Source organism: Loxodonta africana, chromosome 2, assembly GCF_030014295.1.
Source record: "Loxodonta africana isolate mLoxAfr1 chromosome 2, mLoxAfr1.hap2, whole genome shotgun sequence".
In the NCBI taxonomy this organism is placed as follows: Eukaryota; Metazoa; Chordata; class Mammalia; order Proboscidea; family Elephantidae; genus Loxodonta; species Loxodonta africana.
Genome location: NC_087343.1, coordinates 135,907,095 through 135,922,927, shown reverse-complemented (window position 1 = coordinate 135,922,927; position 15,833 = coordinate 135,907,095). Strand labels below are relative to the sequence as shown.

At 39.5% G+C, this 15,833-nt stretch overlaps 1 protein-coding gene across 1 annotated transcript; it reads left to right on the top strand.

The window, feature by feature from the left end:
* The first annotated feature begins 11,205 nt into the window (after window positions 1-11,205).
* Window positions 11,206-15,265, top strand: ZNF475 (zinc finger protein 475). The gene is made up of 2 exons (XM_010590434.3): window positions 11,206-11,791; window positions 14,653-15,265. Exons 1-2 carry the CDS (start codon window positions 11,617-11,619, stop codon window positions 14,802-14,804), a joined length of 327 nt encoding a protein of 108 aa, XP_010588736.2. The 5' UTR covers window positions 11,206-11,616; the 3' UTR covers window positions 14,805-15,265.
* The last annotated feature ends 568 nt before the right edge of the window (window positions 15,266-15,833 follow it).

Here is a 15,833-nt window from a genome sequence, read left to right as displayed (position 1 = left end):
TGTGTTTTTTTTCCATCTTGATCTTCCTCTGTGCTCTTTCCACTGCAGGTATCATCCCCAATAGTCACAGTGAAAAGGAAGGTGAGTATAAAACACACATATTATTACTGTTTTATTTCCCAAAGAAAACCACACCATCCACTTAATTTGTTTCTGCTTTCATGCCACCCAATACTATGAAACAAAATTTTGAAAAAAGGTCATTTAATTCCACTAAAATTCCTTACGGCTCAATTTAACTGGGCCTTTTCCATTATTCACTAAGTGTTCTTCCATAATTAATCACTATCACATTCCCCACAGCGCCTAATTCCAACATTTTTCACTATTCTTTTCTCTAGAATCTGAATCTCTTCATTCTCTGAAGATCACTTTGCCTCATATTTAGAAGGCTATGAGAACTCCATTAATTCCTCGCTGCTCTCAACAGCCTTTTTCTATCTCCATCTATTCCTTTTTTTCATTCTTCAGAGGTTTACACTTCCATTTATGGCCTTGATCCCATCTCCTCCTTCCTCCTCTGTGTCCTTTCTCTATGGATTAACCCTTTCTTCTTGGGCCTAGAGTCTTTCTCCCTCTGCACAGACGCTCTCTATAAATATGTCAAAGACACCTGTATCCTTAAAACGACAAAATAAACATTTCTTCAACTCTGCTTATCTCTCAATTTTCCTTCCGATCTTTTCCCGCTACCTAATCTTTAACTCCTAGCAATGTAGTTTTTACCCTTACTACTCCATTGAAAGGAGCCCTGGTGGCAAACGATTAAGTGCATGGCTGCTAACTGAAAGGTTGGCAGTTTGAACCCACTCAGCAGCTCCATGGGAGAAAGACCTCGTGATCTGCTCCCATAAAAATTACAGCCTAGAAAACCCTATGGGGCAGTTCTCCTCTGTCACAAAGGGGCCCTATGAGTCGAAAACTGACCCAACAGCACCTAACAACTCCATCAAAATTAAACCTCCTAAAGTCCCATATGTAATCTACTGGTAATCAAATCCCATGATTTTTTCTCAATCACCCATTACTCTTTGTGGCATTTGACAAATACCATTTTTCTAGAAACAAGTCTTTTGTTCTGTTTCTTTAACTACAACTTTGCACCCTTCTCTATCTCTTCTGTCAGTTTGTCATACTGTAGGGCCTTGTGTGTTTCTGTGTTGCTGGAAGCTATGCCACTGGTATTCAGGTACCATCAGGGTCACCCATGGAGGACAGGTGTCAGCTGAGCTTCCAGACTAAGACTAGGAAGAAGGACCCAGAAGTCTACTTCTGGAAAGAATTAGCCAGTGAAATTCTTGTCTGATATAGTGCTGGAAGATAAGCCTCCCAGGTTGGAAGGCACTCAAAAGATCACTGGGGAAGAGCTGCCTCCTCAAAGTAGAGTCAACCTTAATGACGTGGATGGAGTAAAGTTTTCAGGACCTCCATTTGCTGATATGGCATGACTCAAAATGAGAAGAAACAGCTGCAAACATCCATTAGTAATCAGAACAGGGAATGTACGAAGTATGAACCTAGGAAAATTGGAAATCGTCAAAAATGAAGTGAAACACATAAAAATTGATATCCTAGGCGTTATTGAGCTGAAATGGACTGGTATGGGCCATTTTGAATCAGACAATCATATAGTCTGCTATGTCGGGAATGAAAACTTGAAGGGGAATGGTATTGCTTTCATCATCAAAAAGAATATTTCAAGATCTATCCTGAAGCACAATACTGTCAGTGATAGGATAATATCCACACACCTACAAGGAAGGCCAGTTGTTGTGACTATTATTCAAATTTACACATCAACCACTAAGGCCAAAGGTGAAGAAATTGAAGATTTTTTATCAGTTTCTTTAGTCTGAGATTGATTGAACATGCAATCAGGGTGCATTGATAATTACTGGTCATTGGAATGAGATGTTAGAAACAAAGAAGAAGGATCAGTAGTTGGAAAATAGGGCCTTGGTGATAGAAACAATGCCAGAGATCAAATGATAGAATTTTGCAAGACCAATGACTTCTTCATTGCAAATACCTTTTTTCACCATACACATACACTATACACATAAACCTCGCCAGATGGAACCCACAGGAATCAAATCGACTACATCTGCGGAAAGAGATGATGGAAAAGCTCAGTATCATCAGTCAGAACAAGGCCAGGGGCCGACTATGGAACAGACCATCAATTGCTCATATGCGAGTTCAAGTTGAAACTGAAGAAAATCAGAGCAAGTCCAAGAGAGCCAAAATGAGACCTTGAGTATATCCCACCTGAATTTAGAGACCGTCTCAAGAATAGATTTGACACTTTGTACACTAATGACCAAAGACCAGATCAATCGTGGAATGACATCAAGGACATCATCCATGAAGAAAGCAAGAGGTCATTGAAAAGACAGGAAAGAAAGAAAAGACCAAGATGGATGTCAGAGGAGACTCTGAAACATGCTCTTGAACTATGAGCAGCTAAAGCAGAAGGAGGAAATGATGAAGTAAAAAAACTGAACAGAAGTTTTCAAAAGGTGGCTCAAGAAGACAAAGTAAAGTATTATGATAACATTTGCAAAGAGCTGGAGATAGAAAACCAAAAGGGAAGAACACACTCGGCATTTCTCAAGCTGAAGGAACTGAAGAAAAGAATTCAAGCCTTGAGTTGCAATAGCGAAGGATTCTATGGGCAGAATATTAAACGACCCAGGAAGCATCAAAAGAAGATGGAAGGGATACACAGAGTCATTATACCAAAAAGAATTAGTCAACGTTCAACCATTTCAAGAGGTAGCATATGATCAGGACCCAATGGTACTGAAGAAGCCCAGGAGGCACTGAAGGCATTGGCAAAAAACAAGGCTCCAGGAATTGACTGAATATGAATTGAGATATTTCAACAAACGGATGCAGTGCTGGAAGTGCTCACTCATCTATGCCAAGACATTTGGATGACAGCTACCTGGCCAGCTGACTGGAAGAGACCCATATTTTATCCCTACACCAAAGAAAGGTGATCCAACCAAATGCAGAAATTGTCAAACAATATCATTAATATCACAAGCAAGCAAAATTTTGCTGAAGATCATTCAAAAGTGGCTGCAGCGATACATCAACAGGGACCCACCAGAAATTCAGGCCGGATTCAGAGGAGGATACAAAACCAGAAATATCATTGCTGATGTCGGATGAGTCCTGGCTGAAAGCAGAGAACACCAGGAGGATGTTTAACTGTTTTATTGACTATGCAAAGGCATTTGACTATGTGGATCATAACAAATTATGGAGAACATTGCAGAGAATGGGAATTCCAGAACACTTAATTGTGCTGATGAGGAACCTGTACATAGACCAAGAGGCAGTTGTTCGGACAGAACAAGTGGATACTAATTGGTTTAAAGTCAGGAAACATGTGCGTCAGGGTTGTATCCTTTCACCATACCTATGCAATCTGTATGCTGAGCAAATAACCTGAGAAGCTCTACTATATGAAGAAGAATGGGGCATCAGGATTAGAGGAAGGGTCATTAACAATGTGCCTTATGCAGATGGCACAACTTTGCTTGCTGAAAGCGGAGAGGACTTGAAGAACTTACTGATGAAGATCAAACACCACAGCCTTCAGTATGGATTACACCTCAACATAAAGAAATCAAAAAACCCTCACAACTGGACCTATAAGCCACATTATGATAAATGGAGAAAAGATTGAAGTCGTCAAGGATTTCATTTACTTGGATCCACAATCATCACCTATGGAAGCAGCAGTCAAGAAATCAAAAGACGCATTACATTGGTCAATCTGCTGTAAAGGACCTCTTTAAAGTGTTGAAAAGCAAAGATGTCACCTCGAAGACTATGGTACACCTGTCCCAAGCCCCGGTATTTTCAGTAGCATCATATGAATGTGAAAGCTGGACAATGAATAATGAAGACCAAAGAATTGGTGCCTTTGAATTGTCGTGTTGGCAAAGAATATTGAGTATACAAGGGACCGCCAAAAGAACAAACAAATCTGCCTTGGAAAAGAAGTACAACCAGAATGCTCCTTAGAAGCAAGGATGGTAAGACTGCATCTTACATGCTTTGGATATGTTGTCAGGACAGATCAGTCCTTGGAGAAGGACATGATGCTTGGTAAAGCACAGGGTCAGCAGAAAAGAGGAAGACCCTCAATGAGATGGATTGACACAGTGGATGCAACAGTGGGCTCAAGCAGAACAATTATAAGGTTAGCACAGGACCGGGCAGTGTTTCATTCTGTGGTATATAGGGTTGCTATGAGTCAGAACCGATTCGACAGCACCTAACAACAACTGTCTATTCTAGCTGCAATTTTCCTTGCCAGATCTCTTTATGATAGATATTTCCCAAGGAATTTTCCTCCAAATACTCTCTATATATGGAGCTCTAGTGCCTCAGTGGTTAAGCACTCAATGCCAACCGAAAAGTCGGTGATTTGAATTCTTCAGCCACTCTTTGGGGGCAAGATGTGGCAGTGCACTTCTGTAAAGACTACAGCTTTGGAAACTCTATGGGACAGTTCTACTCTGTCATATAGAGACCGTATGAATCAGAATTGACTTGTCAGCAAAGGTTTTTTTTTTTTTACTTTGTATATGCATCCTTTTCTGGAATCTTCATGGTTTTATACATGCTTTCTGTATGAATAGTTTACAAATTTTGAACTGAATTCCAAGTCTGTTTCTCCTTATAGCTGGACTGATTCACTTTTAAATTCTACTGGTATGTCAAACTCAACAGGCCCCAAACAGAACCCATGTTTTTCTTCTTCCCTAACTTGCTCTTCCTGACTCCCTTCTTTCTGTAAATGACAACACCATCTTCCTTGTCATCCAGAATAAAATAGATTATTTTGGTTCCCTGGTTTCTTCATTCCCAGGACCACGAGTGCTCAAGCTGTCATAGAATGCTCCTCTGCTAGCCACGTTAGATAAATTGCTGCTGTTATTCCCCTGGTAACAGCTGCCCAACATTTACAAAATAAATCCAGATCTTAGCATGGATTTCATGGTCCTTTACAGCATGGCTGCAAGTCTACCTGTCAGATTCTAGTTTTCAATTCTATACTGAACACCAAGCTAACTGAAATGTTTGCTATTCCTTATACTCACCTTTGTTGGAAACAAAGAAGAAGGATCAGTAGTTGGAAAATATGGCCTTGGTGATAGAAATCGTGCTGGAGATAGAATGATAGACGTTTGCAAGACCAAAGACTTCTTCAATGCAGATACCTTTTTTCAACAACATAAATGGCGACTATACATGTGGACCTCACCAGATGGAATACATAGGAATCAATTTGGCTACATCTGTGAAGAGAGATGTTGGAAAAGCTCAATATCATCAGTCAGAACAAGGCCAGGGGCTGACCACAGAACAGACCATCAACTGCTCATATACAAGTTCAAGTCGAAACAGAAGAAAATAAAAAACAAGTCCGTGAGGGCCAAAGTATGACCTTGAGTATATCCCACCTTATTTTAGAGACCATCTCAAGAGTAGATCTGATGCCTTGAATACTAATGACTGAAGACCAGAGGAGTTGTGGAATGACATCAAGGACATCAAAAATGAAGAAAGCAAGCGGTTATTAAAAAGAAAGAAAAAAACAAAAGACCAAAATGGATGTCGGAAGAGACTTTGAAACTTGCTTTTGAAAGTTGAGTAGCTAAAGGAAAAGGAAGAAATGATAAGTAAAAGAGCTGATCAGAAGTTTTCAAAGGGTGGCTTCAGAAGACAAAGTAAAGTATTATAATGACATGTGCAAAGACCCGGAGATAGAAAACCAAAAGGGAAGAACACGCTTGGCATTTCTCAAGCTGAAATAAATGAAGAAAAACTCAAGAGAGAAAATATTAAATGACACAGGGAGCAGCAAAAGAAGATGAAAGAATACAGAGTCACTATAACAAAAAGAATTGGTTGATGCTCAAACATTTCAGGAGGTAGCATATGATCAGGAACTGATGGTACTGAAGGAAGATGTCCAAGCTGCACTGAACGCAGAAGACATTGTCGACAAACAAGGCTCTAGGAATTTACCAGATACCAATTGAGATGTTTCAACAAAGAGATGCAGCACTAGAAGTGCTCACTCGTCTATGCCAAGAAATTTGGAAGACAGCTACCTGGTCAACTGACTGAAAGAGATTCATATTTATGCCTATTTCAAAGAAAGGTGATCCAACCAAATGCATAAATTGTCAAACAATATCATTAAACACACAAGTAAAATTCTGCTTAAGATCATTCAAAAGTGGTTGCAGCAGTACGTTGACAGGGAGCTGCCAGAAGTTCAAGTTGGAGTCAGAAGAGGACATGGAACCAGAGATATCATTGCTGATGTCAGATGGATCTTGGCTGAAAGCAGAGAATACCAGAAAGATGTTTACCTATGTTTTACTGACTATGCTAAGGCATAGTCACAATGCTAAGGCATACAACCAGAATGCTCCTTAGAAGCAAGGATGGTGAGACTGCATCTTATGTACCTTGGACATGTTGTCAGGAGGGATTCATTCCTGGAGAAGGACATTATGCTTGGCAAAGCACAGGGTCAGCGGAAAAGAAGAAGATCCTCAACAAGGTCAATGAGCTCAAGCATAGCAAAGATTGTTAAGGATGGCGCAGGACTGGACAGTGTTTCATTCTGTTGTGCATAGGGTCGCTATGAGTTGGAACAGACTTGACGGCACCTAACAACAACAACAACAAGGTATTCAACTGTGTGGATCATCACAAATCATGGATAATATTGTGAAGGATTGGAATTCCAGAACACTTAATTGTGCTCATGAGGAACCTGTACATAGATCAAGACTCAGTCGTTCAAACAGAACGAGGGGATAATGTGTGGTTTAAAGTCAGGAAAGTTTTGTGTCAGGGTTGTATCCTTTCACCATACTTATTCAATCTGTATGCTGAGCAAATGATCTGAGAAGCCGGAATATATGAAGAAGAATGGGTCATCAGGATTAGAGGAAGACTCATTAACAACCTGCAGTATGCAGATGACACAAACTTTCTTCCTGAAAGCAAACAGAACTTGATGCGCTTACTGATGAAGTATGGATTACTCCTCAATATAAAGAAAAAAAAATCCTCACCACTGGACCAATAAGGAACATCATCATAAACGGAGAAAAGATTGATGTTGTCAAGGGTTTCGTTTTACTTGGATCCACAATCAACATCCATGGAAGCAGCAGTCAAGAAATCAAATGACATATTGCAGTGGGCGAATCTGCTGCAAAGGATCTCTTTAAAATGTTAAAAAGCAAAGACGTCAGTTTGAGGACTCAAGTGTGCCTGACCCAAATCCTGGTGTTTTCAACTGTTCATAAACCCAGAAACCAAGTGCCCTCCAGTCGATTCTGACTCATAGCAACCCTATAGGACAAAGTAGAACTGCCCCATAGAGTTTCCAAGGAGCACCTGGCAGATTTGAACTGCTGACCCTTTGGTTAGCAGCTGTTTCACTTAACCACTATGCCACCAGGGTTTCCGCTCAAGTGTTCATAGGCATGCAAAAAGCTGGACAGTGAATAAGGAAGACTGAAGAATTGATACCTTTGGATTATAGTGTTGGTGAAGAATATTGACTATACCATGGTACCATGGACTGCCAAAAGAATGAACAAATCTGTCTTGGAAGAAGTATAACCAGAATGCTCCTTAGAAGGAAGGATGGTGAGACTCTGCCTCACATACTTTGGACGTGTTATCAGTCCCTGGAGAAGGACATCATACTTGGTGTCATGGATTGAATTCTGTCCCCCCAAAATGTGTGTATCAGTTTGGTTGGGCAGCGATTCCCTCTATTATGTGGTTGTCCTCCATTTTGTGATGTAATTTTCTTATGTGTTTTAAATCTTAATCTCTGCCTGTGGTTAATGAGGCAAGATTAGATTATGTTAAAGAGGATTAAGGTGAAATGTAATACCCTTTCTCAGGTCATATCCCTGATCCAATGTAAAGGGTGTTTCCCTGGGGTGTGGCCTGAAAAAGTGAAGCAAGCAGAGAAGGGAGACCTCATACCACCAAGAAAGCACTGAGAGCAAAGCATGTCCTTTGTACCGAAGGTTCCTGTGCAGAGAAGCTCCTAGTCCAGAGGAAGATTGATGAGGACCTTCCTCCAGAGCCAACAGAGAGAGGAAGCTTTCCCCAGAAACGGATGCCCTGAGTTTGGGCTTCTAGCCTACAAAACTGTGAGAGAATAAATTTCTCTTTGTTAAAGCCATCTGTTACAGCAGTGCTAGATGACTAAGACACTTGGTAAAGTAGAAGGTCAGTGAAAAAGAAGACCCTGATGGTGCAGGACTGGGCAGTGTTCGTTCTGTTTGTACATAGTGTCACTATGAGTCGGAACAACTCGATGGCACCTGACAACAACAATACTCACCTTTTGGTTTCTGCCCCTGATAAGAAATCAACTGAAATTCTTATCATTGTTTCGTTGTTCCTGTGAGTGTATTACTTCTATTTTTTTTTTAATTGGGTCTATTATTTTTTCTGGCTGCTTTCAAGCTTATTTTTGGTTTTTAGATGTTTCATCATACACCTTCTCCTCACTTATCGACTAGCTCATTATTAGACATTTTGCATTTACAACAATAGTAAAAGATCTACTATCCAATGATTTTGTGCATTAACGTGACCAGTGGGACATATAGCACTCACCTCCATTTTCCGCCTCTTGGGCTTATTGGGAAGCTACTGTCCCACTGACAGTACAAAACAGTATAACTGAACCGGAAGAAACAGACACTCTGTTTTCACATAATGCAGATTTCATATAACAGCCTGCCCTTTGGAACTTAACCATGTCCACAAGAGAGGAAAGAGTGTAATGTGTCTAGCTGCATTTTTCTCCTTATATATCCTGCTTAGATTTCTCTAAGGTCCTTGGGTATGTCATTTGTTGTCTTATTAATTTTAGAAAATTCTAACCCATCATCTCCTTGGGTATTTCTTCTGCTCCATGGGGCAGTTCTATTCTGTTCTATAGGGTTACCATGAGTCAGAATTGACTTGAACGCAGCAGGTTTGGTTTTTTGGGTTTTCGTACCATCTTTTCCTCAGTCTTATTTCTCTTTGTTTTACAGTTTGGATAACTCTCTTAACATGTCTTCAGGTTTACTGATTCTCTTGTTGTGTAGGCTTCTGCTGAAAAGCCCATCAAATGAATTTTTCATCTCTGATGTCATGGTTTTCATTTTATAACCTCCCATTAGCTTTCTTTAATACTTTTAATCTTTCAGCTGGAATTTCCAAAGGCATTTGCACATGCCATCTGCCTTTTCCTCTAGATCCTTTAACATATTTATCGCAATTATTTTTAAGTAGTTACTTCAAAATATTTATTAAAATACTTATTTTAAAGACTGGATAATCTCAATATTTAGGCCACCTCTTGGTCTGGTTGTATATAGTATTGTATCTATTGATGATGGATCCTATTTTCCCTGTGTTTTCTCTGTAATTTTGATTGAATGCTAGACACTGCAAGAGAACAGTAGATTCTGAGGTAAAATTTATACTCAGAAATTGTCATGCCTCCTCATCTATCAGGCTGTTAGTAAAAGTGGTTATGTCAATCTAGTCTGTGTTTGAGCAGGGCTTGGACATTGTTTCTGCTTTAGTTATGTTCAGTGCACTACAGACTTCAAATCCCCCAGTGGGAGGCTTCCCCTGCTTCATTTTTATTATAAGGCCTGGACAGTCAAAGGAATAATATCAGGTCTTTTGCTCCACTCTTAGACTACTGTATACCCTACATGCCTAGAACACAGAGAGGTCTCCATTAGCGCTCCTCCAGAAGTAGACTGCTTTTCCCTGGTACTCTTCAGCTCTGCCCTGAGACTTAGGTAGGTCCTCTATTCTTGAACTGTTGGGAGTTTCTCTCAGGTTTCTGCCTCTCCCCAGTGGTAGACTGTGAGCCCTTATTGCTGGAAATAAGATACAGTGGTTGAGAGAATTTACATAGACAGTTCCAGCATGCCTGCACCTCAAAGGGGTTAACACTTAGCTCTCCTACCCTTCTGCAGCTGACAATTCCTGCCTCATACTCACGTAATACCTGGAGTGTGAGAGGCTTTCTATTGGTTCTCCTGATCCACCCTCCAACTTAGGCAGGGTTTTAGTTCATTAATTTACTTTGCACTTTGAGTCTCTAATGAACTCAAATGTTATGATTTTATAGGCTATTCAAGTGATTCTCATTGTGTGGGTGGGAGCAATGTTACTTGTGACTTTCTATCTCCTAGACGGAAGTAGAAACTCCACATTGCATTTTATCTTTAGCTATTTCTTATATTGGGTTCTCCCAGAAATATATGCTAGGAAAAAGATTTGAGTTCAAGTTGTTTACTTGGGAGGTGATCTCAGAATACCCCCAGTAAAGTAATGGGAGGAGAGACCGAGAAAAAAAGGAAGCCTCTATATGTGTTAATGAGCAACTGAAGCACAGTCTTACTGGGGACTTTCTGGATGAGAGTATGGAATTAGTCTTTGTGTGGAAGCTGAGTATTTATCCACCAACTCTCATCCATAATTGCTTAGGCTGCTTTCCAGCATTCTAGCTGCTCTGCCTGTGGGTGGTCAAAAAAGGCAGAGAATCACAGGTGCTTGCAGTAGAAAGTTGTTGCCATGTGGTAATGAGGGCAAGCATAACAGTATCTTTTATAAGCTCTCCAGTGACACTTATTACTTTCTATCTCAGTCATATTTGTTTAGTAAAGTCTGATGTTACTGAGAGGAAGATTCATGCCTGGTGTATCATTGTATTTGTCCCAGCATGGTGATTTGCATATAATCATCAGAAGGAAATCAATATTTACTAAATAAGAAAATACATTTTACACAATACCGATATGGAAAATTCTAGTTAGCTCTTCTCTATTTTCTATCCTCTTCCCAAGCCCACATCCTCACTCCTACCCTAATCACTCAGATAACATAGTTTGGTCTTTTTTGCCAAAAAAGGTTAAATTCACAAGTCAATTCTCAACTTTTCCTGTTTTAGATGTAGGTAATCTCGAAGATCCAGATATGCTTTATCCTTGGTTTAAGGTTACCTGCATACTTTTAGAAAATAATTTATCTTTACTCTTTATCTTTCATTTAATCAACCCCAATTCTAATGTTTCAATCTAACCCTAAAATTTAAAAAATTTTATATGGCAATTTGCTTGAAATACCCTTTCCTACTTTTATCTTTCAAGTTATTATGTTACTATATCTTTCTCAAGAAACCTCTTTATTGGTATTTAGTCATTCTTTTTTATTCCTTCTGTTCTTTTATGTTTTTGTTTTGGGGTTCTTTTTTAAAGATATTTTATTCTAAAAATAAACTCACAGGTATCAAATTGTGACTGTGTATAAATTTTCACTTTTTAAGATGAGTAGGTGTGATCGGCCAAATGGCTAAATGAAATGAGGAGGACTGACTTGGACTTGAGATGGTTAAAATACTTCAACAACACTTTTTCAGACTGGTTGATTTTTTAAAAAACATATTGATTCTCCAGCTAATTTAAATGAATTTTAATTATAATTTCCAAACCTGAACTTTATCTAACTGATATTTCATATTATTTGCAGCCAACAATGGTAAGACGTCCACCAACAATTATTTGCTACATTTGTGGTCGTGAATATGGAACAAAATCTATAAGCATCCATGAACCACAATGTCTGAAAAAATGGCATAATGAAAACAACATGTTGCCTAAGGAGCTAAGGAGACCAGAACCTAAGAAACCAGAAGTCAGGGCCATTACAGGTAAATTCCTGGAGAAAAGAAGACTTGGAAGCATTTTAAAAGGGGAGATTTTTATCTCTAAACTTACAAGAGTAAAGGTATTCTTTCCTACTTGTTCAGACAACTGAAATCAGCAACATTTACTTTTACTGTCACTATAGCCAAATGGAAGCCCTGGTGGCATAGTAGTGAAGTGCTACAGGTGCTGACCAAAAGGTCAGCAGTTGGAATCAACCAGGAACTCCTTGGAAACTGTATCAGGCAGTTCTACTCTCTCCTATAGGGTCGCTGTGAGTCGGAATCAACCACGAGTCAGAATGAACTTGACAGCAACAGGTTTGGTTTTTGGGTTTTTGTAGCCAAATAGAAGAAAAGTTCTGGAATGCCTGTCCATAGTGTTGTCTTCAGATGCTGAGACATAAAGACACTATGTCCTGGCAAAGATGTGCAAGGAGAGGGACCCACTGGAGTTTATATACTTTCATATATTTTCAAACATAATACTTAAAAAAAAAAAAAAGAAGCAGCAGCTTACAAGACTTTCTTGCCATCCAAAGTCACATTTTCAAACATGGATGTGCCTTGTGTTCATACAGCTGGAGCACCAAACTCAAATGTTTACAGGGTCCACTAGTCAGGTTACAAAAATGAGTAAACTATTCCAAGTGTAAAAAGGGAAGGAGGGACTATGGCAAGCTGGATAGCGCCTACTCTCTCTAAAGGAGACAGCAGGTGTTATCATTAAGAAATTTAGCCCGATGTGGTGAGATCTTTCGATAACACAAAAGAAGCTGGAAATATGGAGATTTATATAAAAGTCTAGATTATTTTATTTTGGGAATTAATAGTTTCTAAAGCACTGTGCAAGAGGAATGACATTGGAGCTTTATACACTGCCATGTGGGGCCTCATCACAGAGCCTTATGCTTACTTATTTAAGATGTGAGAATAAAGTAGTTAAGAGAATACGTTTGCCATGCAAAGTCAGATTTGTTTATCATATTTCTACATTGTCGTTTTCTCAGCTGTTCCCCTGGCTCCCCTCAAAGGAGGTTTTAAGAGGAATATCATTTCATTCATTTGTTCTCCATAGGTACCTATAGATTTGCAGCACTGGAGGGTACCTTCAAAGTCATTGTCAACTAGTCCAAAGCACTTTTGTTAGAGACGTGAGCCCAGGAGAGTTTTATAGCAACCCACAGAGTAGAATCTTGATTGTTATGATAAAGTTCCAGACGCTGTTAGAACCCATCTATTCACAGTCCTTGCCAAGGGGAGGACTTTGTGTACAGGTGGGAAAAGAGTACAAGGTGAAAACATTCACCTATTGAAATAAGAGAATTTGCCTAGAAAGAGATTGTTTACCTCAGTGAAAGGTCTATTCCCAGAAATTCTCATTTGGTGTCAAAAATATGTTTCTACCTGATTTTTGTCACATTCGCTGCTTGAGCATAATTATCACAAGTCTAGAAGAGGTGAGAGAAACAACTGATCTGAAAGCCCTGGTGGGTTCTCTGTTCTATTATTGTTACAGATGCGGTGGGGAGGTCCTATAACAGCACTTGCTTGAAATTTTCCTCTCGTTCCCATGCTACGTTTATCTTGAAAGTTGCCCTCCTTCTCTAGGCAAAGAGAATTCGCCTTATCATTTGCCTCACAGTTAAACTCATAGAGTTTAAATTGCCCTTCCCCCAGATCTGAAGTCAAATTGCTATGTAAAGATATTTAAAAACATGATGAATCATCTTCAAGTGAGAACCAGTGAATACTCTGGAGCTTTTGAGACTATATCAACAACTCATATGAGTAAGAAGAAAGCCAGTGGCATTCTTTTTCCAACAGACTTTTCAAAGCACAAAAAATACACATTTATATCCTACATAGAAAGTGATACTTGCTTTCATGGAGTGGGGAAATACTAGGTTGTTCTGGGGCTTAGTTTCCCACAGAGCAAAAGAACATTAGGATCAAGGATGTTAAGGAATCTAAGGCTTGCTGTGGTCATGTAGACGTTTAGATAGAAATCATATGAGAATTTCCTAGGTTTTAATGAAGAGGTGTATGTTGTGCCAATGATAAATACTGTGGAATGTATTTTTGAGTACCTGACTACGTTCTGGGGAACCTATTTTGGGTGGTTCTAAGACATAGTCAATTTCATTCAACTTAACTAAGGTTTATTAAAGTTAAATCCCACACTGTTTCTTTAAAATAAAGCCATATGCATTTTTTCCTATGCTCTGCCAATGAAGATTGTACATCTCTCAGCTGTCTTTGTGGTTTTCTTAAAGATACTTCTTTTCATCAGGTTAACTGTTCTGTTTGCATTCTTCAATTTAATTACCTAAAGAATCTCTGAGTTTATGACCATAACCCGTACCCATAAAGAGATAGTAAAAGATGATAAATTTTTAGGATACAATTCATCTTAAATTTACTCTCAACTGTCAGTTTTGGCCTACAAAAACATTCCAATGAATTACAGAAGAGAAAAATACAAATGCATGTTCTTTCCCTCTTTGTAAGCTTATATTTAGAGTCAACTGAAAGAAGGCCAAAAAGTTATATTTGTAAGATAACAATGTGTAAGCAAATATGTTAATAATTAGTGAAGAATGCATGCCAGAACACATAAAACAGTTTTCCCCTTTTTAAAGTCCAAGGAGTAGAAAGCCTCTGGTTCATAGCTAGCTAATTTTATTCAACCCTTAAATGAGCGAGCAGCATTTTTTTTTTTTTTGCAAAAGTAATATAATTTGTTTAAAAGTCTCAGTCAACAGGTATTTCCTGAAAATATTTTCCATAAAAACTAGAATATGGTTCTCCAGAGTGAAAACTGATCTGTTTTACCTTTCCTTTTTTTTTTTTTTTTAACTTTACAGCCAAAGGTTTCTATGATCTCGATGCTTTAAATGAAGCTGCTTGGACAAGTGCCCAGAGCCAGTTGGTTCCTTGTAATATTTGCGGGCGTACCTTCCTGCCAGACAGACTGATTGTTCACCAACGATCTTGTAAACCCAAAGCCGCCAAGTAAAGCTCTCTCTCGCTATTGAAGTGTTATAGGAATTAAACCCCTTTTGAAAAAGATTAGGATACTGTGGGAAGGAGAACAAGGAGGTGAGAAGAGAGGAGACAGGGAAAACTGGCATTGGCCAAGGGATGGTTAAGCACTGGAAGTCCAGCCTGGTGCTTTGGTGGGTCCAGTGGAGGCCAGCCATTACATGGAGGGTCTGGTTTTCACAGGCAGCAGCATGTACATACTCTCTGGGGCCCATTTCACATTTTGGTCAGGCAGAATTATAAGTGAGCTGCTCCTATCAGAGCTGGCATTTTTGTCTAAAGGATATTTCAGAGCCAATTGTTGCCATTTTCCTTCCACTCTATTTTCCCGAACAAGATTTTAAGACTCACAGTTACAACTATTATCCCCTGAAAAGAGGCTTTGGGGGCTACCGCAGGCAACTCCTTAGTCCTGGAAAGAAGTAGATTCCTTCCCATGCCTGTACCAAGAAAAATTTTTAAATTGAGTTACTGATTGGAAGATTCTCTTCTCTATGAGATCATTCAACCAGAGAGATGTTCAAAAACGAGCTAAGGACTTACGAGTGTTGGAGCCATATCTAACTCATACTTCCTTTCTAAGGGTGAGAAATACTACAGAGAAATTTCAGAACCAGTGCCAGCTTCATATTCAGAAGATTGATACAGTTTATCAAAATGGGTGGAAACGAGCTCCTTCCTTGTATAGAAGTCTAGTAAGAGTTCCCTGTGCCCTCATAGGGGTTTATAGGTGTTTCATTGTTGAGGTCTAAAAGCCTGCCAGGAATTTCCATGCCTCCCCACCCAAGGCCCATGCACAGTAAGTGGGTTATGAAACCACTCTGTATTCAGAGTCCTTAAACATGCATTCATACAGGCAGGGCTCACCTGGGAGGAAGCCAGGGCCAGGGAGGTGCTCTGCCCCGGAAAATCTGCTCCCCCAGGCAGTGCTGCAAGCCTGGACTTCCAGCATTTTTCCTTGAGATCTTTGATTATTCTGTGGCTGAATTCCAGGTCCACTCTG

Coding starts and splice junctions, on each gene's coding strand:
- ZNF475 (XM_010590434.3), top strand. CDS start 11,617: ATGGTAAGACGTCCACCAACAATTATTTGCTACATTTGTGGTCGTGAA. Junction 11,792..14,652: donor AGAAGTCAGGGCCATTACAG/GTAAATTCCTGG, acceptor TTAACTTTACAG/CCAAAGGTTTCTATGATCTC.